This window comes from Dromiciops gliroides, chromosome 2, assembly GCF_019393635.1.
Source record: "Dromiciops gliroides isolate mDroGli1 chromosome 2, mDroGli1.pri, whole genome shotgun sequence".
In the NCBI taxonomy this organism is placed as follows: domain Eukaryota; kingdom Metazoa; phylum Chordata; class Mammalia; order Microbiotheria; family Microbiotheriidae; genus Dromiciops; species Dromiciops gliroides.
The window spans coordinates 434,241,273-434,269,189 of record NC_057862.1 but is presented as its reverse complement, the minus strand read 5'-3'; the positions used below and the strand labels follow the sequence as shown (position 1 = coordinate 434,269,189).

General features: G+C 46.6%; 2 protein-coding genes across 3 annotated transcripts; both read right to left on the bottom strand.

Moving 5' to 3' along the window:
- Nucleotides 1–1,214: 1,214 nt before the first annotated feature.
- Nucleotides 1,215–8,592, bottom strand: PHPT1 (phosphohistidine phosphatase 1). Its single transcript, XM_043985456.1, has 3 exons — nucleotides 8,366–8,592; nucleotides 3,721–3,845; nucleotides 1,215–1,534 (listed from the first exon to the last, which is right to left on the bottom strand). Exons 1-3 carry the CDS (start codon nucleotides 8,529–8,531, stop codon nucleotides 1,442–1,444), a joined length of 384 nt encoding a protein of 127 aa, XP_043841391.1. The 5' UTR covers nucleotides 8,532–8,592; the 3' UTR covers nucleotides 1,215–1,441.
- A 2,851-nt stretch (nucleotides 8,593–11,443) lies between these two features.
- On the bottom strand, nucleotides 11,444–27,657 carry AJM1 (apical junction component 1 homolog). 2 transcript variants are annotated; one of them, XM_043984198.1, is made up of 4 exons: nucleotides 27,506–27,657; nucleotides 21,642–21,850; nucleotides 18,360–18,445; nucleotides 11,444–18,243 (listed from the first exon to the last, which is right to left on the bottom strand). In XM_043984198.1, the coding sequence occupies exon 4, from the start codon at nucleotides 18,182–18,184 to the stop codon at nucleotides 15,182–15,184; it is 3,003 nt and encodes a 1,000-aa protein (XP_043840133.1). In that variant the 5' UTR covers nucleotides 18,185–18,243; nucleotides 18,360–18,445; nucleotides 21,642–21,850; nucleotides 27,506–27,657; the 3' UTR covers nucleotides 11,444–15,181. The 2 variants fall into 2 exon arrangements, with proteins under 2 accessions (XP_043840133.1, XP_043840132.1); XM_043984197.1 differs by lacking the exon at nucleotides 21,642–21,850.
- Nucleotides 27,658–27,917: the final 260 nt, after the last annotated feature.

Genomic DNA, 27,917 nt, shown 5'->3' with positions numbered 1-27,917 from the left:
TCCAGCTTAACTGTCTTTGTTACAAGAGAGGGTTTCAGGGGCGGTGGCGGATATCAGAAAAAAACTGTGGTATAAAACCCAAAAAGGCATGAATAAAACATTAAAAAAACAAATACAGGCTGGTTTTACCCAGGTGGCACCAACCTTATTTTAGTTTCTATTACTAAGGGATATGGGGACTAATTGAGGCCCTAGGAGGGAAAGGAATCCCTGTTTCCAAGTCTCCTGGGTTTCAGGAATTACCAAAGGCTGTTGAGTACAGGTCCAGGTAAATGGAACATTTAGGGGCACGGCTACTGAGTTGGGTGGAGCCTGAGCAAGCAAAGTGAAGGCAGAACCTGGGTCTCAATTGCGCAAGGTCCTGCTGGGGCCCCTTCCCAAGATGTCCTTGAGGATAGTGGCCTCAGGCAGAGGCAATCAGGCCATAAACCAGGGCAGAGAAGCCATTAGGAGCAGGCACAGGGGGCTGGGGGAGACACTGTTCCCCCTCCTCTCCTTATCAGGTCCTAAAAGGGGTTGAACTGGTGCTCTGCTGCCCTTCAGCCCCAGGACGAGTCAGCTCACACTGTGCTGGCCTCTGGCTAACGCCTTTGTGGGACAGGAGGGTGGCTTCTCTAGTACTTGGTGCAGCAAGAAGACAATGCATTGATACTCGAGATAGTCTTCACTGTACCCCAGAAAACTGAAAAAGATCCTTCTTCCTGTCATTAAAGATTGGTTCAATTAGGGATGAGGAAACAAATCAAACCAAACCTGGATTAGGACTGGCCTGGTTCAGCTGGAAGTCAGATTGTGAGGCTGGGGAAGGGGCTTTTCTGAGGGTAGGGAGACCTGGAATAGAGGGCTAATCCTTGCTGGCTAAACCCACATATGGGTTCCAGTTCTCACTCCTTCTGCTTTTGTATGGCCATAACATCATAAAGGAACACACACCCTTTTCCCCCAAGATACTCTCACCTAAATGAGGTCTTTCCTGATTCTTTTTCCCACTTTCATCTAGTTATGAGACATCTCTTTCTCTTGTTATTCCTTTTTATCTACTTATTTGCATCTATATTGAATATCCTCCCTCAATAGGATGTAAAGTCATTGAAGGCAGGGTGAATTACATTTTTGTCTTTGTAATCTCAACACCCAGAACGATGCTTTGCACACAGCAGATGCTTAATGTGTTGGGTATTGAAGATGAGTGAAGGTCTGACGCACACGTACACACAAACCAGGGCCCAGAACTGGTGCTACCACTTTTAATTACAGTTGGGGACTCTGTGCCTGACTGCCCCTTGGGGCCCAGCTAGGCACCACAGCACTGGAAGGCACAACAGGAGGCAAACACCAGGGCATCACAAACATGCCTCCTTAACACAACACAACAAAGAGGTGGGGGCCAAGAATTCAAGGATAGGTTTGACAGCTTAGGAAGGCAGCAACCTAGGCCCCATCAGTAACCATCATCAGCCCAAGTGACTTCATAGTTGGGGTAGTGTGCTTTGATTTTTTCCGTCGAGAGAGAATGTTGAGCACGTCCAAAACCCTACAGAAAGAGACAATATTGTCAGATTCTTGGGTCTCCCAGGGCTCCCACCTCCTCTGTTCCAGAGCCCTTTCCCTCATCTACCATCATGCCTCATACATCCCATGCCTACCTCAGAGCACACCTTGGGATAGTCAGCAAATCTCTAACTCTATTCCTAGCTCCAGGGCATGGAACTAGTTTCTCACCTCAGGCTTGGGGACTCAGCCTTTAGACCTTTTCATATACTTTCCCTCTTCTTTTCCCACCTGCCTTCTCCCTATCCCACACATATTTTCCTTTTTCAATAGGGAAACAGCTTTAGAGAAGGGGACTTGAGAGATTATAACCCTAATTCCTTCTTTTATTTTTTGTTTAAAGTTTATTATTTGATTCTGAACTCTAATACCAAAGAAGGGATTATCCATATATACAGCAGAACACAAAAGAGAATTGAATGCAAAACTGTGAATCTCAATTAGTTGCTTTTTGGAAAAAAAAATTAAATTAAAAAAATATACATACACACACATATATAAAAATAAAATAAATTCCATATACTATTTTCAAAACTATCCTGCTTGTCTGTACTCCAAATTCCTCATATTACTGACAGGGAACTGAAGACCAGAAAAGCTAAGTGACTTGCCCAATATTACACAGAAAGTAAATAAAAACGCTAGGATATGAACCTCAGGTTCTATACCTCAAAATTCAGCGTACTTTAAGTTTTAAGACTCTGAATGCCATGAGCCAGGCCAGCAACCTGATCTTGTTGCTCTAAGGCCAGGGGTATTCCGGGTGCCAGTAGGGAGGGGCTCTTGCTGCTGGAAAGACAGAAAAGGGAAAGGCTGGTAGGGCTAGTGGACCTTAGAATTTGACAAGAGGGGCACCCTGTTTGAAACAAGAGAATATATGTAAAGATATTTGCAGAGCTTAAAGTGTTATATAAATGTTAACTGTTATTATTTCTTAACCCTGGAGAAACAGAAAGGAAACAAAAGAAGGGAAGTGGACAAATGAATCTTCAAGGCTTTCAGGGGCACAAAATCTCACCTGCTGTCAGTTACTCTTGCCTCTTTGCAAATATCAGGGGAGCCTCAGACACAGAAGCCCTAATTACCACTACAGAGCCAGTGACCCAGTTAAGGACAGCTCAAGTCCTTAAGGAGGCAGCGTATCCCCTAGTGTAGACTGGCCCTTAGCAGAGAATTGAAGCCTTATCCTGCTCTTCCAGTCTAATGAATGAATGCCCAAAGTGCACAAATCAGAAGAGGGGTCTCAGGTCAGGTCTAGAGACAATGTCTTTCCTTTCCATATCATGGTGCCTTTTCATAGGTGGACTTTGTTTTATATACTAGATGCCCTTTTGAAAGGTTGCCTACAGTCATGTGTCATTTGGGTTGTGGTTCCAGGAATGGGGATGGGTTTTCTTGAGCCATCCACATTCTCTAGCCAATGAACAATGACATATTTAGTAAGAGCAATAAAAATTTTCCCCCTTAGAAGACCTCACATTTTTTATTGGACCTGTAATTTCGTCAGGATAGAGAGATCCTATTGAAAACTTGTACCAGAGCAGATCAACACCTTGAGAGTCACCTGTGGGCATCACGCTTAAAAAATGTTTATTGACTAATTGACTGACTGAGAGGTTAAGTGACTTGGTCTGTTTGACTCAGAGGCCACCTTGATTGAATCTATACCATCCTACTTCTCAGATCTCACACAGCAATATATTTTGTCACTATCTGATACTCTAATCATGTAATATTGTATATTATAACTATCTGTATTCGAATCATCAACTGAACTCTAAGTCCCATGAGGAGAGGCATAATATATACCAACTCTCAGTGCTCTGCATGTACTATGCACTTAATTAAATGCTAACTGAATGAATGCAATTATTTGTAAGGCAGAAATCTGGGGTCAGGGACATAGGCTCTGGCTAAAAGAAAGGGAATGGGGGTGGGGGGGTGGCAGCTAGGTGGTGCAGTAGATAAAGCACCAACCCTGGATTCAGGAGGACCTGAGTTCAAAGCCAGGCTTAGACATTTGACACTTACTAGCTGTGTGACCCTGGGCAAGTCCCTTAACTCTCATTGCCCCACAAAAAAAAAAAAAACCTCCCAAAAACTAAAAAGCAAAGAAAGAAAGGGAACTACATTTTTCTCTATGCAAAAACAATTCCAGGTACAACTTACCATGGAGTAACCATACACATGAATCTTCTTGTCTTGGCTCTGGTGGGAAATTCGGCCGCCACCCAGACACTCACAGTCAAAGCCCTTCTTCTGGATTTCCTCTGACACTTTATCATAGATATCAGCTAGGGAAAAAGGGAATAGTGATTTCACAAAGACAGCCTTGACCTTGATGTTACCATAGATCCAGTTAGCCCTGCCCTAACTCTAAGGAGTTCCAACTAAATTTCTTTTTATATGTTTTTTTTCTCTTCAGTATTATTTTTCCAATTACATGTAAAAACAATTTTTAACCTTCATTTTTACAAACCTGAGTTACAAATTACTTCTCACCCTCAATCACTTTGCCCCTAATTGAGAAGGTAAGCAATTTGATAAAAGTTATACATATGCAGTCATGCACAATATATTTCCATATTAGTCATGCTGTGACAGAGAACAGAGACAAAAAAATAAAACAAGAAAAATAAAGAAAGTAAAAGAAAAATAAACACCAGCATGTCTCAATATGTATTCAGATTCCATCAATTCTTTCTCTGGAGGTAGAAAGCATTTTTCATCATAGGTCGTTCAGAATTGTCGTATTTTGTGTTGCTGAGAACAGCCAAGTCCTTCACAGTTGATCATCATCATACAATATTGCCATTTCTGTGTAAAATGTTCTTCTAGTTCTGCTCACTTCACTTTATCAGTTCATATAAGTCTTTCAGGGTTATTCTGAAAGCATTCTGCTCATTGTTTCTCATAGCACAATAGTTTTCAATCACAATCATATGCCACCACTTGTTTAGCCATTCCCCAAATGATGGATATCCCCTCAATTTCAATTCTTTGCCCACCACAATAAAATCTGCTATAAAGATTTTTGTACAAATAGGTCCTTCACTCCCCCCCCTTCCCTTTTTTAATCTCTTTGGGATACATACCTAGTAATGGTATTGCTAAACCAAAGGATATGCAGTTTTATTGCCCTTTGGGCATAGTTCCAAATTGCATGGATCACTTCTCAACTCCACCAATAGTGTATTAGTGTCCCAATTGTCCCACATCCCCTCCAACATTTATTTTATTTTCCTTTTCTGTCATATTAACCAATCTGAGAGGTGTGAGGTGGTACCTCAGAGTTGCTTTAATTTTCATTTCTCTAATCGATAGTGATTTGGAGTATTTTTTTCATATGACTATAGATTGCTTTGATTGGTCTGAAAATTATTTATATCCTTTGACCATTTATCAACTGGGGAATGCCTTATATTATTATAAATTTGACTCAGGTCTTTATATATCTGAAAAAACGAGGACTTTCTCAAAAATATTTGCTGTAAAAATTTCCCTCCAGTTTTCTGCTTTTCTTCTATTTTTGGATGCATTGGGGTTTTTTTGTTTTGTTTTGGGTTTTTTTTTGTGCAAAACCTTTCTAACTTAATATAATAAAAATTATTCATTTTATGTCTTGTAATGCTTGTTACCTCTTATTTGGTCCTAAATTATTTCCTTATCAATAGATCTGACAGGTAAACTTCCATGCTTCCCTAATTTGCTTATGGTATCATCCTTTATGTTTAAATCATATACCCATTTTAACCTCATGCTGGTATATGCTATGAGATGTTGGTTTCTGCTATACTATTTTCCAGTTTTCTTGGCAGTTTTTGTCAAATAGTGAGTTCTTCTTTCAAAGGTTAGGTCTTTGAGTTTATCAAACACTAGATTGCTATGGTCATTTACTACTATGTCTTATGTACCTAATCTATTCTACTGATCTACCACTCTATTTCTTAGCTAGTACCAGATTACTGTAATGATTACCTCTTTATAATAGTTTGAAATCTGGTACAGTTAGGTCACCTTACTTCACATTTTTTTCACCGATTCCCTTGATATTCTTGACCTTTTGTTCTTCCAGGTGAATTCTGCTACCTTTTTTTCTAGCTCTATAAAATAATTTTTTTGGTAGTATGATTGGTATGGCACTAAATTGTAATATTAATTTAGGTGAAATCATCATTTTTATATTGAGCAATTAATATTTTTCCAATTTTTTAGATCTGACTTTATTTGTGTGAAAAGTGTTTTATAATTGTGTTCATATAGTTCCTGGGTTTGTCTTGGTAGGTGGATTCCCAAGTATTTTATATTGTTTGCAGTTATTTGTAATGGAATGTCTCTATCTCTTGCTGTTGGACTTTGTTGGGAATATATAGAAATGCTGATAATTTTTGTGGGTTTATTTTATATCCTGCCACTTTGCTGAAGTTGTTAATTATTTCAGTTCCTTTTTTAGTTGATTCTCTGGGATTCTCCAAGTATATCATCATATCATCTGCAAAGAGTGAGAGTTGTTTCCTCATTGCCTATTCTAAATCTTTCAATTTCTTTTTCTTCTCTTATTGCTATAGCTAGCACTTCTAGTACAATTATCAAATAATAGTAGTGATAATATTAGGGCATCCTTGCTTTACCCTTGATCTTTTGGGAAAGATTTCTAGCTTATCCCTGTTATAGATAATACTTATTGTTGGTTTTAGGTAAATACTACTTATTGTTTTAAGGAAAGCTCCATTTATTCTAATACTTTCTAGAGGGTTTTTTTGTTTGTTTGTTTTGTTTTTTTAGTGAGGCAATTGGGGTTAAGTGACTTGCCCAGGGTCACACAGCTAGTAAGTGTTTAGTGTCTGAGGCTGGATTTGAACTCAGGTACTCTTGACTCCAGGGCCGGTGCTCTATCCACTGTGCCACCTAGCTGCCCCTCTAGAGTTTTTTAATAGGAATAAGTGCTGTATTTTGTCAAATGCTTTTTCTGCATCTATTGAGATAATCAAGTTTTTTTTTGTTTTTGTTATTTATGTGGTCAATTATGCTGATACTTTTCCTAATAATGAAACAGACTTGCATTCCTGATATAAATCCTACCTAATTATATTGTATGATTCTTGTGATAAATTGCTGTAATCTCCTTGCTAGTATTTTATTTAAAATTTTTCTATCTATCTTCATTAAGAAATTGGTCTGTTTTTTTTCTTTGTTTTCCCTCTTCCTGGTTTCAGTTCAGTATCATATTTGTGTTGTAAAAGGAATTTGGTAGGACTCCTTCTTTGACTATTCTTCCATTATTGAATGTTATTTTTATTGCATTATTCCAATCAACTTTCAAGGGAAACAGTTATGAGTTCTGAAGTGGCATATTTGTTCTGCTTTGGAATAGTCTGTTTCATGTCAGGGATGATAATTATAATAACCTCTTACCTGTTCTTTGAACATAAAATGTCAGAACTGCAAGGAACTTTAAAGAGGCTCTAAATCCAACCCTTTCATGTGAATAGCACTTTATATAACTTATATTCATTAGTTTTGGATCAGGACATGAGTTTGAATCCAATCTTAGATATTTACTAGCTGTGTGATCCTGGACAAGTCATTTAACCTCAAAGCCTCAGTTTTCCCATCTGTAAAATGAGAATAACAAAAACTTACTGGGTTAGTTTGAGGAACAAATGAGATACTATGTATAAAACCTAGCAAATATTAGAAAAGGTGAGTCATTATCATAGACTATTACAGATTTAGGGAATTTTATAGAAGGAAACTTAAGAGATCATCTAAAACAATCTTCTCATCTTATCTTAATGAGGATACTGGTCAAATGACTTGTCCAAAGTATGGCTGTAAAACGTAGCTGAAACAGCATTTGAATACAGTTCTCTGACTCCAAATCTAATCCCCTTTCCACTATCCTGTACTACCTCTCATTTGTGCCTCATATAGTGAGGAAGGCAGGACAGGATTAATGACCCCCATTTTAAAAACGAAGAAACTGAGTTTCATGGAGGGGAAATGACTTTGCCAAAGTCACACCTAGTAAGTGGCAAAGCTGTGATGGGAGCCTTGAACTTTTTTTTTTTTTCGGGGCAATGGGGGTCAAGTGACTTGCGCAGGGTCACACAGCTAGTAAGTGTCAAGTGTCTGAGGTCCTATTTGAACTCAGGTACTCCTGAATCCAAGGCCGGTGCTTTATCTACTGCGCCACCTAGCCGCCCCTGGAGCCTTGGACTTTTGACGTCTACTTTGGTGTCCTTTTTCACTACACCACATTGTTCTTCCTCTTCCATTTTCACCAAGATGAGGATGCTAGTGACCTTGCACCCAAGACGGTAGGAGATGAAAGCCCGTCCAATTCCTCCACTTTACAAATGAGGAAAATAAGGGCCAGTGAGGTGAAGAGACTGCCCAAGGTCAAGATGGTTAAGTGTCAGAGCACGGATTTGAACTCAGGCACTCAAACTTCAAATCCAATGCTCTTTCCACTGTACCACAGTAGTTACTGAGATTAAAACAACTGCACAGCCTTCTGTGGGCAGTGGGAGCCACTGGGATTTGGGAGGAGGGCACAGGAACCGACGCATCTGGCCACTGGAAGAAGACAAATGGGGGAATCCACCGCCACCAAAAGGGTCTTTTAATGTCGCCCAGGTGAGCGGCCCTTGGGTCCACGTGGGGTTCAGACCTGATCTCGCACGGGGGCCCCGCTCGCAACTCCAGGCCCCGCCCTGCCCACTGAGAGCCCAGCCTATAGGCTCGTTCCCTCTTCCCTAGACCCCGCCCAGCCACGCCTCCCCCCTCATGGCCGCGTCTCGTCCTTTCTCACCATGGTACTCGGCCCACTTGTAGCCGCGCACGATCTCTTTGCTTGGGCAGTCCTGGCCATCGGGGTTGGAGTCCCGAGCAGAATGTACTCGGATCAACACATACTTGAAGACACCGTCGGGATCGATGTCGACATCCGGGATCTCAGCGAGGTCGGCCTCCGCCATCTTACCGCAGCGCGCAAACCGGCCCCTCCCACCGATACTCTACACACTTTCTCCCTCTTCCCTTGATCTGCCCGTAGAGGGCGGGCGCAACCTGCAGAATGGCCAATCACGCTATGCAGAGTTCTCTCGCGGTGCGAATTGTAGAAGCGACAGGATTGACCAATCAGAACTTAGTTGATCCTGGTAACGTGGTTGTTTTCGTTAGGGTAAAGGTTCAACTACGGAAGGGGAAAGGAGATTTAATTTTCTCAACTAGAAAAAGGAAACTTTCTTTGCCTTGGATGGAGGAAGGATCTTGCATTAATGAAACAAACGAGGATTTTCGGTTGCGGGGGTTTTGTGGGAGGACTGTTTTTAGGTTTATGGAGAAAGCCTGCCACATTACACACAAGACATGTTTATTCAATTCATTCCCTGAACAATATTCCGGGAACAATATTCTCTGCTGTGTTCAAGACCCCTGCTCTCTGAAGGGAGACAGAGAAGGCCCAGGTCATAGGAACATAATCCCCCTTCATTTTACAGACATGGAAACTGAGACCCAGAGAGGGCAAGTTTCTTGCTCAAGTCCAGCCAAGTAGTAAGTGCCAGAGCCCACTTATAGAAGCCTGATGTCAGAGAGTAACTCATCACTGGTTGCAAATTCAGCCCTCTGGGGGAGTTTACAGTTTTACAGTAGGGAGCACAAGAGAGGGTTCATCAATATACAAGATGAGGTAGAATGGGACAAAGGCATTGAGTCAGGTGCAGCCCCATTGTTAGGAGGAGATAAATTGTTGGAAGGAGGGCAATATTTGGGAAGGCCTCCTAGGGGAGGTGGTCTATGAGCCAAGGGATGTTATAGAAGCAGTGATGTACATTTTGGTTGGAGTTAAAGTATGAAAAGATAAAAATATTACCCCGATTTCCACCATATTGATTTTATAATGTAATTGGTTTTAGGCTGTATTGATTTTTATAATTAAATTGGTGTCTATCTGCCTGAACTCACCTTCCTCAGGAATGCAGTTTTCCCTCCTTGTTAGTTTAAAGGCATGGTTGAAAAGGAATGTTACCATCTGTCCCTGGGACATCTGCTTCTTGTCTGTAAGCCCCAACCAGCTTAACCTGATGCCTCCTCCCCAATACCTGTCAGCTGTTCTGGCCTGTTCTTCTGTAAATAGGGAAAGTTTGGTCTCTCCCCAAGGGAACAGCTAGCCTGGTTATACCTAACAAAGATTACAAGAGGCAGATGAGTCCCATAAAACAATGAACATTGTTAGAGAAGGGCATGTTTAGCCATTCCTGAGTGCCAACCCACGTTTCCCAGTATAGCCCAGTGCAATGTTCCAAAACTACCCATACCCCTTCCATTCCTGTGTGTCCATTTTCATTGGGGTTACTGATCTTCCTGAGGTGGCCAGTCTGACCTGCTTTGTTAATAGTTATATACATTACTAATTAAAACTAATTTTGCTCAGAGTAGGTATTTCAATTTACCTTTATTAAATTTACTCAACACAAAAGGCTGGAAGGAAAGGCAAGTCTGGGGACAGACTGTATAAATCCTAGACTGAGGGGTTTTGGTTTTATTTGATTAAAAAAATCAGGGAATTATTGAAAAGTTTAACACAGGTGTAAGATAGGTTTACATGGATAAGTGGAGTTATTAGTCAATTAGGAGTTGGAAGTGGAAAGGACCTTAAAGACCATCTAATCCAACTTCTCATTTAAAGGAAACTGGGGCCTAGACCAGAGATTTGGCAAAGGTAGTAAGTATCAGTCAGGTTTTGAACTCGGTTTCTTTAACTCCAATTCCATTGTTCTTTCCTTGATGTATATGTGGGTGGGTGTGGGGAATGGGTTTAATGGAACATATGTGTCTACAAAGATGAAATAAGATACTATTTTTGCTCCAAAGGAACTTACGGTGTAATGGAAGTACGGTTGGGTAGGGATAATAGCTGTGCCTTGTGGTGACGTGGTAGAGAGTCTGAAAGAAAACACACCAGAAGCCTTGATATTGAATGGGCTTCAGGGGACCTAGGTTCTGCCTTGCTCCCTTACTTTCTCTGATCTTGTTTCCCTATAGAGGAAAGATTTCGCTAAGATTGCTTCCAGTTGTGATATTCTTTCTCTTTCCCTCTCCCTCAGTCTATCAAACTTCCCTGCCATCCCTTCTCGGAGAGTATTGGATAGGACTGCTGTCCAGGGTACTGTCTAGCCGTCGGCCAGTTCCCTCCTTCCCGACCCTAGCAAAAAGACGCTGTAGTCAAGTTACATTCAAGTTCTATTTTATGATTATCTGGAGGAACTCCAACCACCTCTGAAAGAATTGTTCCCTCTCCTAGGGAACCATCTTCCCCTTGCGGTCACTCAGGACCCCGTTCCAGGGTGTGAACGGGACGCAGCATTCCACGCATGATCCGAAATATTCATGCACGGAGCATAGCCTGGGCTGGAGTTAGGGATCCCGTGGCTTTAGGGAGTGCATGGGGAGGAGAGGGTTGGCTATAGCCAAACAGAGGGGGTGGCAAAGAGATGCCAGTGAGCCCATCCCTTCGGCTCCTTGGTGCAACTTAAATTTATGGGGAAAGGTGGCGGGGAAGGGAAGGAGCGGCGAGCCGCCGTGCAAACACGCGATGGTGCAAAAGAATCCGGGATTGGGAAGAATATACAAGCATAAATCTCTTCTGTGCCCTTCCTCCTTCATCAGTCGTGGGAAGGGTAATTTTCCTCTCCTCTCCCAGCTGGATAGAGCGATAGAAGGTGGGGGTGGGGGGAGAGGTTAGTGGCCAGGGCGTAAAGGGAAGGGGCCGTGGGGGTGAAGGCCAACTGTGCAGCTTAGAGACAAGTGATTTGACTTAGGTCCCCAGAGGCCGCTTCACTTCATTATATACTCCACCCCCATCCCACCCACCCCTATCCCCCGCCCCCCAGCCAAATACACACAGGGTTCCAAGCCACTCCCCATCTCAGCGGTCGTGTAGCTTCTGTAATTCAGCTTTCTCCCCACCCTGCCCCTAGAGGCAGCCTCCGCGATGGAGAATTTCAGGCCCAAATCACTCTCTCCCTCCAAAGGAAAGGGAGAGAATTAATGCAGCACAGACATAGACAAGAGATATGTGTGGGGACACACAAGAAAAGTAAACCTAGCTATATTTGGGAGGGGGCACTTGCCACAGTTCTCTACACTCCACATAGATCCTGTTCCTTGCGTGCCTGAGAATGAGAGATACCACATGAGTAGGGGGGAGGGCAGAACTTGGGATCCCCAGGGGAGAGAGTGAAGGAATGACCAATCTAATTGCATCTTTTGTAACACAGGAATTAAACTAGCCCATGGACACATGTCACTCGTGGGAAAACTGAGATTCAGAGAGGCCTGGCCCTAGTGGACCCAACAAAATCTAAGCAAAGGCATATGGATCTTAGCATGGAAAAAGTCTCTTTGTGTATGTTTATCACATGTAACTTTTCAGTATGAACTTAAAGGCCCTTCTCATCTCCCCTCACTCCATTGCCTGCTCCATTCCACTTTAGCAAAGCAGCTTGCTGTTTTAGCTCTAATGCTCAAACTAAAATGTCACTTCTGATTCCCATCTCTCATTCTCTGGCCTGTTCCATCGCTGTGCATTTGTTCTTGGTGTTTACCGATTTGAAATGCTTTCCTCTTCTTTTTCATCAGTGCATGACCCCTTTGTTTGACCTAAATTGACTCAAATTCCACTTCCTCCAGAAAGTATTACCTGACTAATCTCACCCTACATTGATCTTGTGATATTTTCATAGCACTTGAATATACCCTTGGCATTTATGTTACTATGTACGGATTTTTCTATTTTCTTTTTGTGTCATGAACATTAATAGCAGGAATTGTCCCCCCCCCCCCTTTTCTTCACCATATTACAACACACATTTTTGAGTGAATGTTCAGATCCAGAGAGCGACTGGTGTGCACTGCTTGACCAGTGTCTTTGCATGGAGTATAAATTCTTCCCCCCCCCCCCCAGCCTCTCACTACTTCAGGCTTACTTTCTTTTCCCACAGCCTTTCCTCCCCCACAGCCTTGTTCTAATTCCTGCACCTATACTTCCATCCCTTGATTCCCTTTGAGAATCTTTCCTTCCCTTATTCTTCCCCTCCTCCCAATTACTATAAACTGGGGTATTTCTGTTCTACTGAAGTTAGGTATTTCCATCTCATTTCCATTTATGAGAATGCTTTCTTTCAAGGTTCAGCTCAAGTGCCCCCTCCTTTGGTAAATAAAGCCTTTCTTGCTTTGCTTGTCTTTTATCTTAACTTGTGAACATCTTATCCCTGTCTCCCTCCCCACCCCCTCACTTCCATCATAGAATATAAGATCCTTGAGGTCAGGCACTGTTTTGTTTTCTGTCTTTGTATCTACAGCACCTTGAATACAGTATGTGCTTAATAAATATTTGTTGGTCAAATGTGTCTGTGCATATCTTTTTATGCACATATACATTCTTCAGTAAAATGATCCTTTGTTGCCTCATCATGACATTGAGATGACCTATATTAAAAAGGTTATGCTATCAGAGTACAACCCTTGACTGGTCCTAACATATTGTATGACTTTAGGCCTGGCGACAGCCTATATACATCTGTCATCTGAGAACCAGTCTAGCTAAATTTGGAAGGCCTCGTCACCAGGAAGTTGAGCATCAGGTGAATTTTTCAGTCACAGCAGCTTCTGAAAACTGATTACTAAGGTATAAAGGAAGTTGTGATTTATATCAGTTGTGAAGTCACACTGATGAAATTATAGGTTCTAATATATATGTATATATAAACGTATTCTAATAAATATATTAATATTATGTATGTGCTCATCCTAGCTCCATAATCAGAGTGGGAGCTTCCTAAGATAGCAGGGACTATGTTACCTTTTTCCCCTAATACACAAGACAGGGCACTGCCCAAAGAAGATATGTTTGGTACATGGTAGGGGGAGAGTTGGGGTACTGACTCATCTCTCATTCCTGAAGCTCAGGGAAAGTCCTGCCTGGTTTCCTCCAGCCATTTAGGCAACAGCATTTCCTTGTGTTCCCCTCATTATCCTCTTTTGGGGCTAGAGAATGGAATTGGTGTTAAGGGGCAGGAATATGGCTTATCATCTGATCATAATGTTGGAGGTGTTGGAGGTCTGTACAGCTCTCTTCCCTCTCAAAGTCTTTTCAAAGATCATGAATTCAAACAGGTGACAACATACCCAACCACACGCATCTAGTATGTGAACACCTGCCCACTCTCCTGGGGCATAGGCTTCTACCTATAGATGTGTACACAAACATACAAACAGGCACATTTATCCCCTCCCCCAGACTTGGGAACATTTTTCTCCAAAGAGAGAAAAGCTCCAGGTTAGGCCCTATTCTCCTCTCCCCCCAGTTAAACTTACATACACACACACACACACACACACACACACACACACTCACCTCTATGAGACCAATGTCTCTGTAAAAAGGATTGGGAAGGGGGTGGGGGTGGGGGAAGGAGGCTACAGTAGCAGAACTTGAGCATCCAGATCCTCTACTGACATGGAAGTTCTCCATCCCTTCCCCTTGTCTAGCACCAACCCCCTCCCCCCCCTTCCCCTACTTCTGTTCTTTATCATTGAAAGCCCAGTTTTGGATTCCAGCTGAGGTGGGCTATCTTTCTAAGAGAATGGAGTAGGGAGCAGGGGGGAGAAAGGGCAGGAACTTAGAATATGCCTTCTCTTTTTGAAGGAAACTGGAGGCCTCTCCCCAAATCCTACTTGGAAATGACCTGAGTAGGATGAGGGTATTTAAAGTGACTTAACTGTAGCTTTGGTTAACAAAGAAGTTCAGGATTGGGGGATGATGAGTAGGCATGAAGAAGCACCTGTGGGTGGGGATTAGGAAAGGAGAGGGAAGGAACACGTGACCCTTCACATCCCAGGCAAGGGACTCGATTTTTCTTTTTGTTTGGAGTGGTAGTGACCAGGAGAGACTGGAGAAGGCAATCGATAAAGATTGGCCTGGGAGTAGTAAAGAAGAACGATGGGCAGAGGATGGCCTGGGCCAGTGTACTTTCCCCACATTGCGCCAAATTAAGGATGCCCCTGCACTCCCACATACACACTTTCTGAAGGAAGAAAAAGGCAGGAGAAGCCCCAGGGTGGCCCTTACACCATCAGTTTAGCTAGAAAGCAGAGGAGGGTGGAAAGAGGGTCAACTTATGAGAAAATTAAGCAGAGGATGTGGGGAAAGGAGCCAAAACCAAGAGAAGAGTGGTCCGGCAGGGCAATAACTGGACGGGAGGATGGGGGCGGGCCACACCCAGTAGGAGAGGCTAAGGGCGGGGCCCCAGCCAGAACTGGTGTGTTTGTGGGGGGTGTTGGGGCAGGGGAGAGGCAGCCTGAGGCAGGACCAAATCCCAGAGGGGCGAGTTGAGGGCGAGGCCAAAACCAGGGATTGGTCGGGCTGTGGGACTGAGTGTAGGCTGGGAGAGGCCGTTGGGTGCGAGGCCCAATCTAGAAAGGCGGTTGGGAACCCATGGCGGTTGGAGACAGGCGTCCAAAACCTACGGCCTCCTAGGAAAGGGAGAGGGGTGTGTGTGTGTGTGTGTGTGTGTGTGTGTGTGTGTGTGTGTGTGTGTGTGTGTGTGTGTTGCGGTGTGTGTCACATGATGTCATCGAGCAGGTTGGCACTGGCCACCCAGTCGAGGGCTCGGGGCTCTGAGGCGGCCATGATCATGCACATGAAAGGGCGGCCAGTGCGGCGGTCCGTGGGGTAGATGGTGGTGGGAGTGAAGCGCCGGTTGGCCTCCACGTACTCGCAGAGCTGCTCGTAGATGCGTGGGTACTCGTGGCGCAGGAAGACACCGCGCAGACGCAGCTCGCGCTGGATGTGGATGAAGGCCACCTCGCGCGCGCGCCGGCCGGCTTCGCCTTCCTGGCCCAGGCCCGCTGTGCCGGGCGGCGGCGTCAGGATCAGCGTTTCCATTTCGGGTTCGCGCCGAGGTGCGCGCCGTCTTCGCTCGGGGCTCCCGGGCGTCGCCAGGGCCACCTTAGCGAACTTGCGCACAGTGGGCACCGGGCTCTTGGGCGACGGCCGTGCCGGCACGTCGGGCCCCACGGCTACTGTCACGTTGAGCAAGAAGCACTCGGCTGGCTCGTACTGGCGCCCGGCCGCCTGCAGTTCCTGTCCATAGCCTCCCAGCGGGTCGGCGTAGCCGCCCAGCTCGCGCAGGGACAAATAAGTGGGCGACATCAGCAGGCTCTCCAGGCCAAACTGCAGGAAGTTCTCTGCCGAACCCGGGCTGGGAAAGCCCAGGAAGAGGACCCCGCGGCCGCGCGACAGGAAGCCCACGCGCGCTATGCGCGAGAAGGCGCGGTGCACCGGCGGGCTTTCGCGGCAGAACTGCAGCACGTGGCGGCACACGCTGCCCACTCGGCCGTAGACGCAGCTGGCCTTGTGCACATCCCAGTCCTCCCGGCGGCAGTGGCGCGAGCAGTAGTAGGTGTAGCAGCTGTGGCACGACTTGAAGTAGAGGCAGGCGTTGAACATCGTTTCGGTGCGGCGGCACTTGGCGTTGGAACACGTCATGAGGTCGTCCTCGTCCGCACTCAGCTCCGGGGAGCCGCCGGCCGTCTCGTCTCGTCGTGGGGCTTCCGGGCTGGTAGGCGATCCGGGCTCTGGCTCGGCCTCGGGTTCGGGCCCTAGCTCCGGCTCGGGCGGCCCCCGGCTCTGCCCGTCGCTCAGGAGTCGGCGCAGCTGGCGGCCCAGGCTGTCACTGTCCGGTGGCGTAGGACCCGTGGGGGGCTTGGAGTCGATGACCAGGTCGGTGATAAGCTCGTCCAGCTGCTCCAGGCTGCGCTGCCGAGCTGAGGCGGGGCCGTCACGAGCCGGGGGCCGAGGGGCCGGTGGAGGAGGGCGGCCTCCGAGGTGTTCCCAGCCTCCCACCCGACGCTCCGCAGCGCGCAGATCGTTGTCAGTGATGGTGATCTCCGGGGTGACGTACCAGGCGCGGCTCGGTCCTTCCCCAGCCCGGCCCTTTTCCTGCAGGGACGTCTCCGACAGCGACAAAGCCGCGTACCGCTTGGGAGAGCTGGACAAATTGACCACAACCGGAGGCCGTCGGCCGTCGGGGGAGAGGCCCCGGGATTCCCTTGGCTCGCGGCCCAGCAGGTTTTCATAACTGCGGCCCCTGCACAGAGGGTCCTCTCGGCGTGGGCCCGGCGCCAGTATATTGTCCCACGAGCGAGAATAGTGGCGGCTGTCTGTGGCCAGCCGAGGTGGGCTGGTGCCAGTGCCTCCATGCCAAGAGGATAGCAATGCCCCAGGCCCGGGAGGCGGAAGGGGAGCAACTTGTAGGGTGCGATAGGGGAGGGGTTGCCAGTCTCCCCAGGACTGGCTCCCTCCCCGGGGGTACGGGTAAGTCCTGGAGAGGGCATCCCGTTCGCGGTACTTGGTATAGTCCTCAGTGTAGAAAAAGCGGGAGGAGAAGGCCCGAGAATCTTCTATGTAGCGGGGATCATCTCCAAAGCGGGGACCATAGCAGCGTGGGGCTTCCCCGTAATAGGAACGAGTGGGGGGCTCCTGGATGGGGTAGGTACGAGCTTCTTCCATGTAGTAGCTCCGTGGAGGGCTGGGCCCCTGGGGTTCCTCAGGGTAGTAGGACTGGAGGCCGTGTCCGGGGTAGGGGCGGGCGCCGTAGCTGTCGAAGGCTTGGGCTGGGAGAGTTGGGTAGCCGCTGGGCTCCTCAGTGTAGAAAAACTTAGTGGGGCCTGGAGGGGCAGCGAAAGGAGGGCAGCCCCGTTCGGAGTAGTCGCGGGAAGGCGGCCCAGGGAAGGGACCGTCGCAGTACATCGCCCGTGGCTCCCCACTGTAGGAGTCACTAGGCGTGGGCGTGCGCGACAGCATCATGTGGCGAGGCCCAGGCACTGTGAGGCCCCGGGGAGGGAAGGGTACCCGTGCCCAGGCCGGACTCTCTGCTGGCGGTACAGATCGGGAGGCACGGGCGGCGTGTTGCAGCACAGCCTCATCAGGCTTGATATCTACGCGGCAGCGTACGTGGGGGGCCGGGGCGGGGGCCCGCGCGGGCTCCTCAGGTGGCGGGACGCAGCGGCTGGCAGGGCAGAGAGGTGAAATGCGGTTAGTGCTGCTCCGCTGCGGCTGCAGCTTGATAGGATGAAGTTCATTGGCCAGCGCACGCATGGCCGGGTAGGTGGGCTCTCGCCTTGGAGAGGGCGGCTCGCGGGGCGGAGCCCTCAGCACTTCACGGCCCCTCCGAGGGACTGGGGGAGAGGCGGGCGCCGCTGCTGGCACCAGATTGGTTTTGGCCCTGGGAGCGCTTTTGGAGCGGGCCCGACGCTTGGGTTCTCCATCCTTTCCGCGGTGGCGGGGCCGGGCAAGTTCAGGGCCGGGTGGTCCGCACCGCTGCGCCACGAGAGGCGGCTCTTGCTGGTGCCGTTCGGGACCGCGGGGTTCCATGGCCGGCCCGTCCAGCGCCTCTAAGAAATCAAAGCTGCGGCAGTGGCGCTTGTTGAAAGGCGCGGGAGCCGCGGGCCGGGACATTGGGCTTTCACATGGCGGGCCACTGGCTGCGGGGCCCGGGGCGGCCACCTTGATGTCCTGGTATACGGTTGACACCAGCAGATCCGGTGGGTCCGTTCGGGTCATCTTAAAAGAGGCGCCCACGCCACCGGCTCCGTCTCAGACGGCCTCGGGGGAGTCTGGCCCTGTAGAGGGGTGGGGAAGAGGAGCAGAGTTAGAGTTGGAGACCTGATAACTCTAAATGCCGCATATGTAAGGGATTGGAATTAGGAATATCACAGTTTCTGTAACCCAGCTTTACCTGGCACCGTAGTGCTGTAGTGGCTCTGGAGGTCTGATGCTGGTGGATTGCTTGAAGGAAGCTCCATTCTTGCTGGTCAGCAGCACCTAGAAGAAGTACCTAAGAATCAGTTGGAGGTTTGAGCCCCTTCCAACTCCTTCCCTCCCACCTGGGGCAGCTTAGCTTGGCAACACCGTCAAAATAGCTAGAAGTCTGAGAGCAAATTTCTGGTTTTGTGGTTTGTCCACCTCTTGGCCACTGACAACCAGTTCTCCATCTGGGACTTGGGAGAAGTCCTTGTCACAGGATCTGGCATGGCTCCCTTACCAGGGCTAAAGAACATTTCCTATCATTGGAGCATGCAGGGGAAAGCTAAGCGGATTTGAGCTCAGGAAAGCTAGTTTTGACTCTGTTTTCACACTCACTAGCTGACCAGTATCTGTGTGCAAGTCACCCTTCTAGGCTAGTTACCCCATCTGTAAAATGGGGATAATTCTTGTTCCACCTACCTTACAGTTGTTAAGAGAGCTCTAAGAGCTGAGCTATTCAGCAGGGAGTTCCTACTCAAGAATTAGCAGCTGGTGTTGCCATGGTTACCCAGCTCTGATTATGGGATGGGGAGTATTCATTAATGGTCCTATATGGCCAAGGCCTTGTCATGAATTATTTTTTTGCTATTTGTAAATTAATGAATTTCCTATATGAAATCATAAGGCTGACTTCTAAGAAATCACAGAGGAACTAGTTCTTTTGTCCCTGCATCATGGGTACCTGTTAAACATAATTTTAGAGCTGGAAGGAGACTCAGATGTCTTCTAGACTAGGCATCTCTTCTCCAACATCCTCAGGAATCTTTGCTTGAAGACCACCATTAATAAGGAAGCCCCCATTCCACTTTTTACAGTTCTAATTGTTAGCACACCTCCCCCCTATGCAGAGTTGAAATCTTCCACTCTGCAACTTCCAGCCACTGCTACCAGCACCACTTTGTGTGGCCAAGTAGTATAAAGCTAATCCTATTTTAGAGAGAAGGCATGGTGAATGCATGAGGACATGGGACTGGGTCATCAGGGTACAGTGGAAAAGAGGAGTTGCTCTAGGGTCTGAGAATATAGGTTCAAATCCTTCCTCTGAGTCTTACTCTTGTTTGACATTGGCCAAGTAAGTCATGTTAGCTTCCGAGTCTATGTTTCCTCAACTGTAAATTGATGGTGTTTGGCCACATGGCCTAGGATGATTTCCAGCTGTAGAGCTGTGACTTTATGATGGAAAGGAGAAAGGCATATGGCTGTAGGGCAGACTTCTCCCTTTGGACCCTTTGCCTGGCTCACTTAGGCTAGAATGTAGGGACAGTGAGGCATGGTCACAAATATACACTTGACCCTTTCAGTTTCTACACTGATTATGGCTAAGCAATCAGGAAGACCAGGGTTCAAGTCTCACTGACGTATACTGGGTGTGGGGTGTAACCCTGGCAAATCACTTAACACATAGTACTTTGAAGGAACACTGTACTTGGAATTATAGGATGCAAATTAGGTCTGGTTCTACTTATTATCTGTGCAACCTTGGGAAACTCCCTTAATGGTAACTCTGGCCTTCAGTTTCCTCATTTGTAAAAATGATGGGATTGGATTAGGTGGTCTCTAAGATCCCTTTTAGCTCTAGATCTTTGTATTATCCTATATTCACATATGCATAAGGATACTCATATAATTTCAAATGAAGGTGCACAGAAAGTAAGAAATGTGCAAAATAAAAATTGGTAACTTGCTCCCCGCCCCCAAAGGCTGAAATACATCAATACATGCTACACAGGAGGGTTGTGCCATAGTTAACTCATGATTCCTGCCCCCAAACATACTGAGCCCCAAATGGCCAATATCACAGTAAGGGTTGGGGGAAAATGTACAGTCCCTAAAGTTGAATGTTCCCCACCATAAGTAGCACAGATGGCCCTAAATAGTCTTAGCCAGATAGAACTTCCAACTATAAGCTCCTTGAAGGTTGTTATTAAACTTTTATCATCTGTTTCCCCATGGTCTCTTACAATGAGCTGAACATAATGGTAGGTGCCTAAATGCATGTTAGTTTATTTGAAGCCATGGTGGTCCTATATTGGTAAAGAATATTCAGGTGAATATTCACATTCCATTCTACTGACATACTTTCAATGATTCCCAATTCATACTTTCCACTTGAGCTAAACAACAGTAGTCTCCAGGGCCCAAGGAATATTTAGGAATCAAAACTAGATCAGTTTTCAAGTGGCCTACGTAACACCATACCACCCTGGGAGAAACTGTTAATGTCATGGAAAGTCATTGAGCACTGAGTTTTAAGAGTCAAAGTAAAAAACACACACACACACACACACACACAAAACAACCAAATCAAAACTCTGAAGCATTGAGCACTTAACTATGTGCCAGGCACTGTACTAAGTACTAGGAATGCAAAGACAAGCAGAAATGCAAAGACAGAGCACGAGGCAATATTTATTAGCCTTGTGACTGTGGGTCAGTCACTCTGCAGAATCTGCAATTGAGGATGATATTTGCCTTCCCTCACAGGACAGTTATGAGGAAAGTACTTGGTATTAAATTGAACAAACATTCAGTCCCCATTATAATGTGTATAATAGTGGATAGAAGGCCAGTTCTGGGCCAAAGACCTAGGCTCAAGTCCCCTTTGACACACTGGATGACCCTGGGAAAGTCACTCCACCACAATTAATTCAGCAGCCTCACAGCTCTAAAAGTCACCCCCAAATTTTCCAATCTGTATTGGTAGTAGGAGCTTTCTTCACTGGGAGGCCCTACACTGATGCAATCCTAGTGGATATTAGGATGGAAACCTAATACTTTGCAAATGCAAAGTATTAGTAGAGCCATATATTTTTATGCTGATAGTCTCCCAGAGATGGAAATATTGGCATATCTTATCAGAAGAATTAAACTTTCTGGGAACCCAAGAGGATAGGTAAACAGTGATGATGTGCATCAGCAAGGACATGGATGATGTGAAAAGGGGTGAGCGAATCATATGATGAAAGTTAGGGGTAAGAGAATGGTTATGTGCTTTATTAATTGCCACAAAACATTAAGAGGGCCAGAGAAAGCTCTAGGTACAGTGGATTTCCTATGGTGAATTAATGAAAGGATGTGGGCAACAAATGTATAGAATAAGAAGGTATCTAGAGCAGGTGCAATCTGCACTGGTAGAGGTAGTATGTACACTGATAAGATCACAGACCGATGAGATTGTGGATCCATTTTAGGATGAATAGACAATTCTGTGTACCTGAAATCAGGCTGCCATCACTAACTCAGAGAAGCAGATATTCATGGGCTATGGCACCCACATGAGAAAGCACTTAGGCAAAGAACTGACTGAGGCAGCTAGGTGGTGCAGTGGATAGAGTGCTGGGCCCGGAGTCAGGAAGACCTTAGTTCAAATCTTAGCTGTGTGACCTTGGGCAAGTCGCTTACTCTCTGCTTCAGTTTCTGCATCTGCAAAGTGGGAATAATAGTTGTAAAGATAAAATGAAATAATAGCTAACATATATCTATAGTACTTACTATGTGCCAGGTACTGTGGTAAGCATTTTATAGATATCTCATTTGGTTCTCACAACAACCCTGGAAGTAGATGATATTATGCCTATTTTACTGTTGAGAAAACTGAGGCAGGCAGAGGCTGTGAAGCCAAATTTGAACTCAGATCTTCCTGAATCCAGGCCCAGCACTCTATCTATTGCATCACTTAGCTACCAACTAAGTGATATTGGTAAAGTGCTTTGCAAACCTTAAAGTTTCATATAAAAGCTAGTTTAAAAAAATTACACACATATGCTTACAAATACATGCTTAAATATAAACATTTCTCCTCTTAAGTACCCTGCCTTTCAATTCATCAACCTCCTTATTTTTCTTGATTTGTACTGTCACTCTACCTCAACCCACTTAAAGTGATGATTGTAGCCTTTGATCTGTTCTTTGGAGTTGTTCCTCCTCCATGATCCAAAACTCATATTTCCTGACCATAATTATGTTTCCATTTCTTCCCATACCTAATTCTTTATCCTTATCACCACCTCCAGGCTCTCTATCTCTCCTCTTCCAGGCCATCACACTTGCTCTGGCCTCACTTTCCTCCATTAGTGGTATTGATCTTGTAGTTAACTAATTCAACTACATGGCCTTCTACCCTTCAGTCCCTTGCTCCTTGTCCTGTGTCTCATTATATTTTGTCAGTCCTGGTTTGTCCTATCATCCACCTTCTTCCATCTTGCTGAAAAGCTGCTGAGTGCTTTGTTTGGCTGAATGCAATGTGCTGCTGAAAGCTACACAGCCTTGTGGATGGGCCTACTACAAATTCAAGTTGATATCGAAATCCAGACCCTTTCTGCTGCATGGTAATTCTGTTATTCTTCCATAATTAACCATATTCCCCACAGTGGATGTTCCAAACTTCTCTGAAATCCTCCTACACCACCTTTCTTTCTCCCTCCTCCAGCAGAATCTCTTTTCAGGTCTCCTATTTTATTAAATAGAATCCACCCATCATTCTTTCCCTTTTTGCCCACCTTTATGCCTCAAAACCTCTCATCCCAATCCCAAGGGAGAGTGCCAAATGAGGACATGTGTCAGGTCCACCTCAACTACTATTTCCATTCAGACCCCCATGGAGATAGTCCAGAACCCTGAGCTCAAGAGCCTTGGGAAGAGCAATGCCCTGGTCCACATCATCAACCCTGCCTGGCCTCTGAAGTTATGATGTGTGTGGGGGGGTCAGTCCCACTGGAAAATAGATTCATGACCCTCTACATTACCACCAACCATTGATGGGCTGGTAAACTCAAGAGCCCTGGAAAAGGCCACAACTCCCAGACCACTGACCCTGCTTCCGGTCCGACTTCCAAAGTCACCATCCAGAGGAGCAACCAAGGTGGAGAAAAGGGGCCAACCATCTGTACCAAATGCTGAACAACTGCCATCACCGGGGCAAATAAGGGAGCTGAAGTGAAGAAGCAAGGTCCCTGTGCCAGGCAAGTCAGACAACTGCCACACCCTCACCAGCCCTTCCCCTTGGACCTTGAGAGGAAACAATGGAGAACTTCGTGTTCAAGAGTCTTGGGAAAAGCAGTCTCTCCCCTCCCCCATCTCCCCTTCTAGTCCAGTGCTTGCAGCCATCATCCAGGAATCCACTTGTGGAGTTTCAACCTGGCAAATCTATCTGGAGTGCCAAAGACCCTGCCTCCTCAGCAGCCATAGCTCCTGAAGACCTGGAAGAGAAAGTCCTTGGCCTTGTTACCTAGTTCAGTGTCAGAAATGGATATAGTTTGTCAGTGGACATGTTAAAGAAGACATAATACCATTTATTCTGAAGCTGTACCAAGTACCATGAGGCATTTTCATCTGAAACTTTTATATGTTGCCTCTCTCCCTAGGACAGTAAGCTCTTTGAGGGCAGGGGCATTCTTCTGTATTTGTATCCCCATCGCAGCATAGCCCAGTGTTTTGATCATAATACGCACTTACTTAGTAAATGCTTTTCTTCCTTCCTTCCTTCCTTCCTTCCTTCCTTCCTTCCTTCCTTCCTTCCTTCCTTCCTTCCTTCCTTCCTTCCTTCCTTCCTTCCTTCCTTCCTTCCTTCCTTCCTTCCTCCCTCCTTCCCTCCCTTCCATTCATTCATTCACTCTTCTTTTGCTATAACCTCTAGCCAAGATGTTGACTCCTCTCTCCAAGCTTGTCCCTTGGAACAGCCCATCTCTAGTCTGTTCATATTGAAGCTATTTACAAACTAACTCAGGCCTTCCTCATCCTTGGAAAGCCTTCACTTAACTCTATATCTTTCCCTCAAGATATTGGCTCGTGTCTTTACTCCCTTTCATACCAAAAAAGTCCCCCCCACCCCACTTCTTTACCCTCTTGCAATGTGACTTCTAACTCCAAAACCCAACTAAAACTCTTCTCTCCAAATTTACCAATGACTTCTTTTAATTGCTAAATCCAATGACTTTTTCTGATTTATTGTTAGTGACCTCTCCTGCAATTTATGATGTGGTTTGCCATTCCTTCTCCTGGAAGGGATTTTAGAGGTTATCTAGTCTAACCTCATTTTACAGACAAGGCAATAGAGCCCAGAATGGTTGTGATTTGCCCACGTAATAAGGAAGTGTCAGAGGCAAGATTTGAACTCAGGCTCTCTGACTTCAAAGCTGGTGTTCTTTCTATTCCACCATACCGTTCCTTTTGTCTTCTTCCTTAACTTGTGTGACACTGCCAATTTCTGGTTCTCCTCCTACCCTTCTGACCTATCCTTTCCAATCTCCTTTGCTGGATTATCCATGTCCAGCTCTCTAACTATGAGTGGTGCCCCTGGCCCCTCACAAGGCTCTGTGGACTCTCTTTTAATATACCCCAATTCTTGCAGAGTTTATTTGGTTTCTATCCATTTAAGTGTGTGGCTCCCAAATTTTAATAGCCAAATCTTAATCTCTCTCCTGAGTTTTAGTCCCAGATCAACTATCTCTTGCATCTCCACCAGGATGTTCTATTTGTACCAAACTCAACTTGTCCTTAGGCTTTTCAATTTTCCTGTATTTGTGACTGAGGTTCAAAACTTTAACTGTTTTAAGGCCCCATCTTTCTCCCCTACAGATGGGCAGATTCTATGCCCCTGGAAGAGGAAAAAAAGGTCTGGGGAGGCCTCTTCATATGTATTTATTTCCCAGGTCCCAATACCCATTCCTACCATTTTGCTACCCCTTTCTCATCACCACACATGGCCTGAGCTCTTTCCTCCTTCATTCGTCAATCTCTTCACCATTCCCCCAATGATTGCCAAGTATTGACAATTTTATCCTCACATTTCTTGAATCTGTTACTTTCTTTCCTCTCCTGTAGCCTCAGTTGAGGTCCTAACCCTCTCTTGCCTGGATTATTTTCAGCTTCCTGATTGGTCTCCCTGCTTCAATTCTCTTCCCTTCTTCTATTCTTCATTCAGAAGCAAAAACTATCAGCACAGGCCTGACTATGGTATTCCTGCTCCTCTAGGAGAGAAGACAAATTCCTCACCTTAGCATTTAAAGTTCTTTACAATACAAATCCAGACTCAATCTATTTCATGTTGCCTCCCTTCTTGCATACCATATTACAACAAAATCACCTGCTTGCCATTCCCTGAACTTCATGCCATTTCTCCATCTCCATACCTTTGCATAGATTTTTTCCCTTCTTCCTCATGCCCAGAATGCATTCCTTCCTTGCCTCCTCCCTTGTCTTCTTAGAATGCTTAGCTTCTTTTAAGATGCAATTCAGGTGCCACCTTCTAAGTGAAAATTTTCCTCATGTATTTTAGTGCTTTCACTCCTCAAATTATTGGTATATGTCTTTTCCCAATATAGTGTAAACTACTTGAAGGAAAAGACTTAAAAATTCTTAGTTGCTGATCTTGTGAAGTTCCTTGAGACCAGGGACTTTCATTTTTGTTATTGCACCTTAGCATTTACCAGATGCTTAATGAGTGTTTGATTGTTCTGCATTGGTGGAAGTATTTTTCACACCAGGAGTTACCCATACCCAATCCAAGTAATAAGATGTTATACCAAGGAGGAAAAATCCCTGCTGCTTAGTGCAGCACTTCACATAGAGGAGGCACATCATAAATATGTACTGAATGTTCGAGTGTCCTGAAGGAAATTCCAAGAGAATTCACCCCTTTCCAGATCAGTTGTGGGGGCATGCTGGTGAAACAGAAAAGAGAGGGAGCTCTTTCTTATCTGATATTGGAATATGAAGGGCTGGTCCTTCTATGGATGAGCTCCATGGAAACTAGGGACACGTAAAATATGCACACATGCTGCTGGGAACAAAGGGTAGGGATTAAAGATGTCCAAAAACTAGACTGCCTTCTCATTTCCTTCAGGAAAGAGCCTCTGGTGTTGGCAGAGCCCCCACCCTGCAGGTACACAGAGAACTACTTCCAGATCTTCCCCACTCCCCCACATCCTGGAGTCCCCTCTGCAGTCCCCAGGGCTCCCGCCTACTTGGTGGTAACTGTCACTGTTCAGCATGGCCCAGGAAAACCCAACCTGGAGAAGGGATGGGGACAGAGTTTGTTCCTGTTCTCACCAATTGATGCTCAGACCTTGTGCCCTGGGGAGCTAAAGAGCAGAACATTTCTTTTCCTAAAGTTCTTATACCTGTCCTCTCTGCCCATATCTCAGGCACAGGGTGGACAGACCAGCTGAGGGCTCCATGGTGCTGGCCACACCTGCAAGAAGTTGTGGGGGGCAGAGACATGGCATGACAGGCTGCATGCAGCCCCCAGGGAGGTCAGAGGAGGAGAAAATGGCAATTTTTGGAGGGAGGTGGGAAACAGTTGTGGTGCAAGCCACATTAAAGATTTCAGGGGACTCCACTTATTTGAGCAGGAGCTTTAGGCTGTTTTAAGCCCCTATCTCCCTTATAAATGGGTAGACTCTGTGTACCTCTGACGAGAAGAAAAAGGCTTGGAGAGGTTTCCTCTTGCCCAGATTATTCCTCCCCCCCCCCCCCCCGCCCCCTGCTGCTTTCCAGGTCTCGCCTCCCCACCTCATGTCTACCCTTCCCCCATTCCTTTCCCATTACTATACACTCAGGGCCAGGAAAGAGCTAGGCCTTGGGGGGTTGTGTTAGGACGGCCTGGACCCCCCTCTTCAACCGGGGTGGGGGCATCTTATAGGTGCAGAGACCAGTTGCCGTTCCTTTTCCCCGCCTCTCGCTTTGGGGGTCAGGCGCCCTTCCCTGGCGGGGTTACTGGGGGAGGGTATGATCTGGCGAGAGGAAGAGGGGGACCTTCCGGGGGGCGCCCTCCTCCTGCAGGAACTGTTCTGGGAGGGGGCTGCGTAGCTGCCCTGTTCCCCTCCCTCCCGCTCCCCAAGAGGAATGCTGTACAGGTCCGGGAGCTCAGAGTCGCCCCACATTCTAGCCCTGCAGCTCCCCCGGCTGGTCGTCTCCCCTAGAATCTGTCCTGGGGACTCCCCCATCATCATCCTCATCACCATCATCCCTCAGGTCGCGGGAGGACATCTGGGGACAGAGGGAGGAGGGCTCAGGGTGGGGGTCCCCGGAGAAGATTCAACCCCACCCCCACCCCCCTTTCTCCTCTTGGGCACTTACCTTGGCGCCCCCCACCCGGGCGCCCTCTGGCTGCCACAACGGACCAGGGAAGGGGGGCAGCGCGGCCCCGCACGACCGGCCCGGCCCCGGCCCCGCTGCGGTCGCCCCGGCTCCAGCAGAAGCTTCGAGGCAACCGCGCCGGCCGGGCCCCAGCTCAGTGCTGCCCCCGACGGCCGCTCCTGGGGCCGTGCTTAAAGGGGCAGCGCATCCGGGGACCGCCCAAAACTAAGGATAGGTTAGGTTAGGTGAGGTGGGCCACCAGTCTCCGACCCTGTGCACAGTCAATTCTAACATCTGGAAGTGGAGAGTAACACTTCAGGTGATCTCAGCAATTCCCTATGCTCGAAATCCAACGAGGTGAAACTCTCCCGGCACTCCAAAGCCACTAAGGTCCGTTTTCAAGTTAATGTTT

Coding starts and splice junctions, on each gene's coding strand:
- PHPT1 (XM_043985456.1), bottom strand. CDS start 8,531: ATGGCGGAGGCCGACCTCGCTGAGATCCCGGATGTCGACATCGATCCC. Junction 3,846..8,365: donor CAAGTGGGCCGAGTACCATG/GTGAGAAAGGAC, acceptor CTTTTTCCCTAG/CTGATATCTATGATAAAGTG. Junction 1,535..3,720: donor ATGTGTATGGTTACTCCATG/GTAAGTTGTACC, acceptor CTCTTTCTGTAG/GGTTTTGGACGTGCTCAACA.
- AJM1 (XM_043984198.1), bottom strand. CDS start 18,184: ATGACCCGAACGGACCCACCGGATCTGCTGGTGTCAACCGTATACCAG.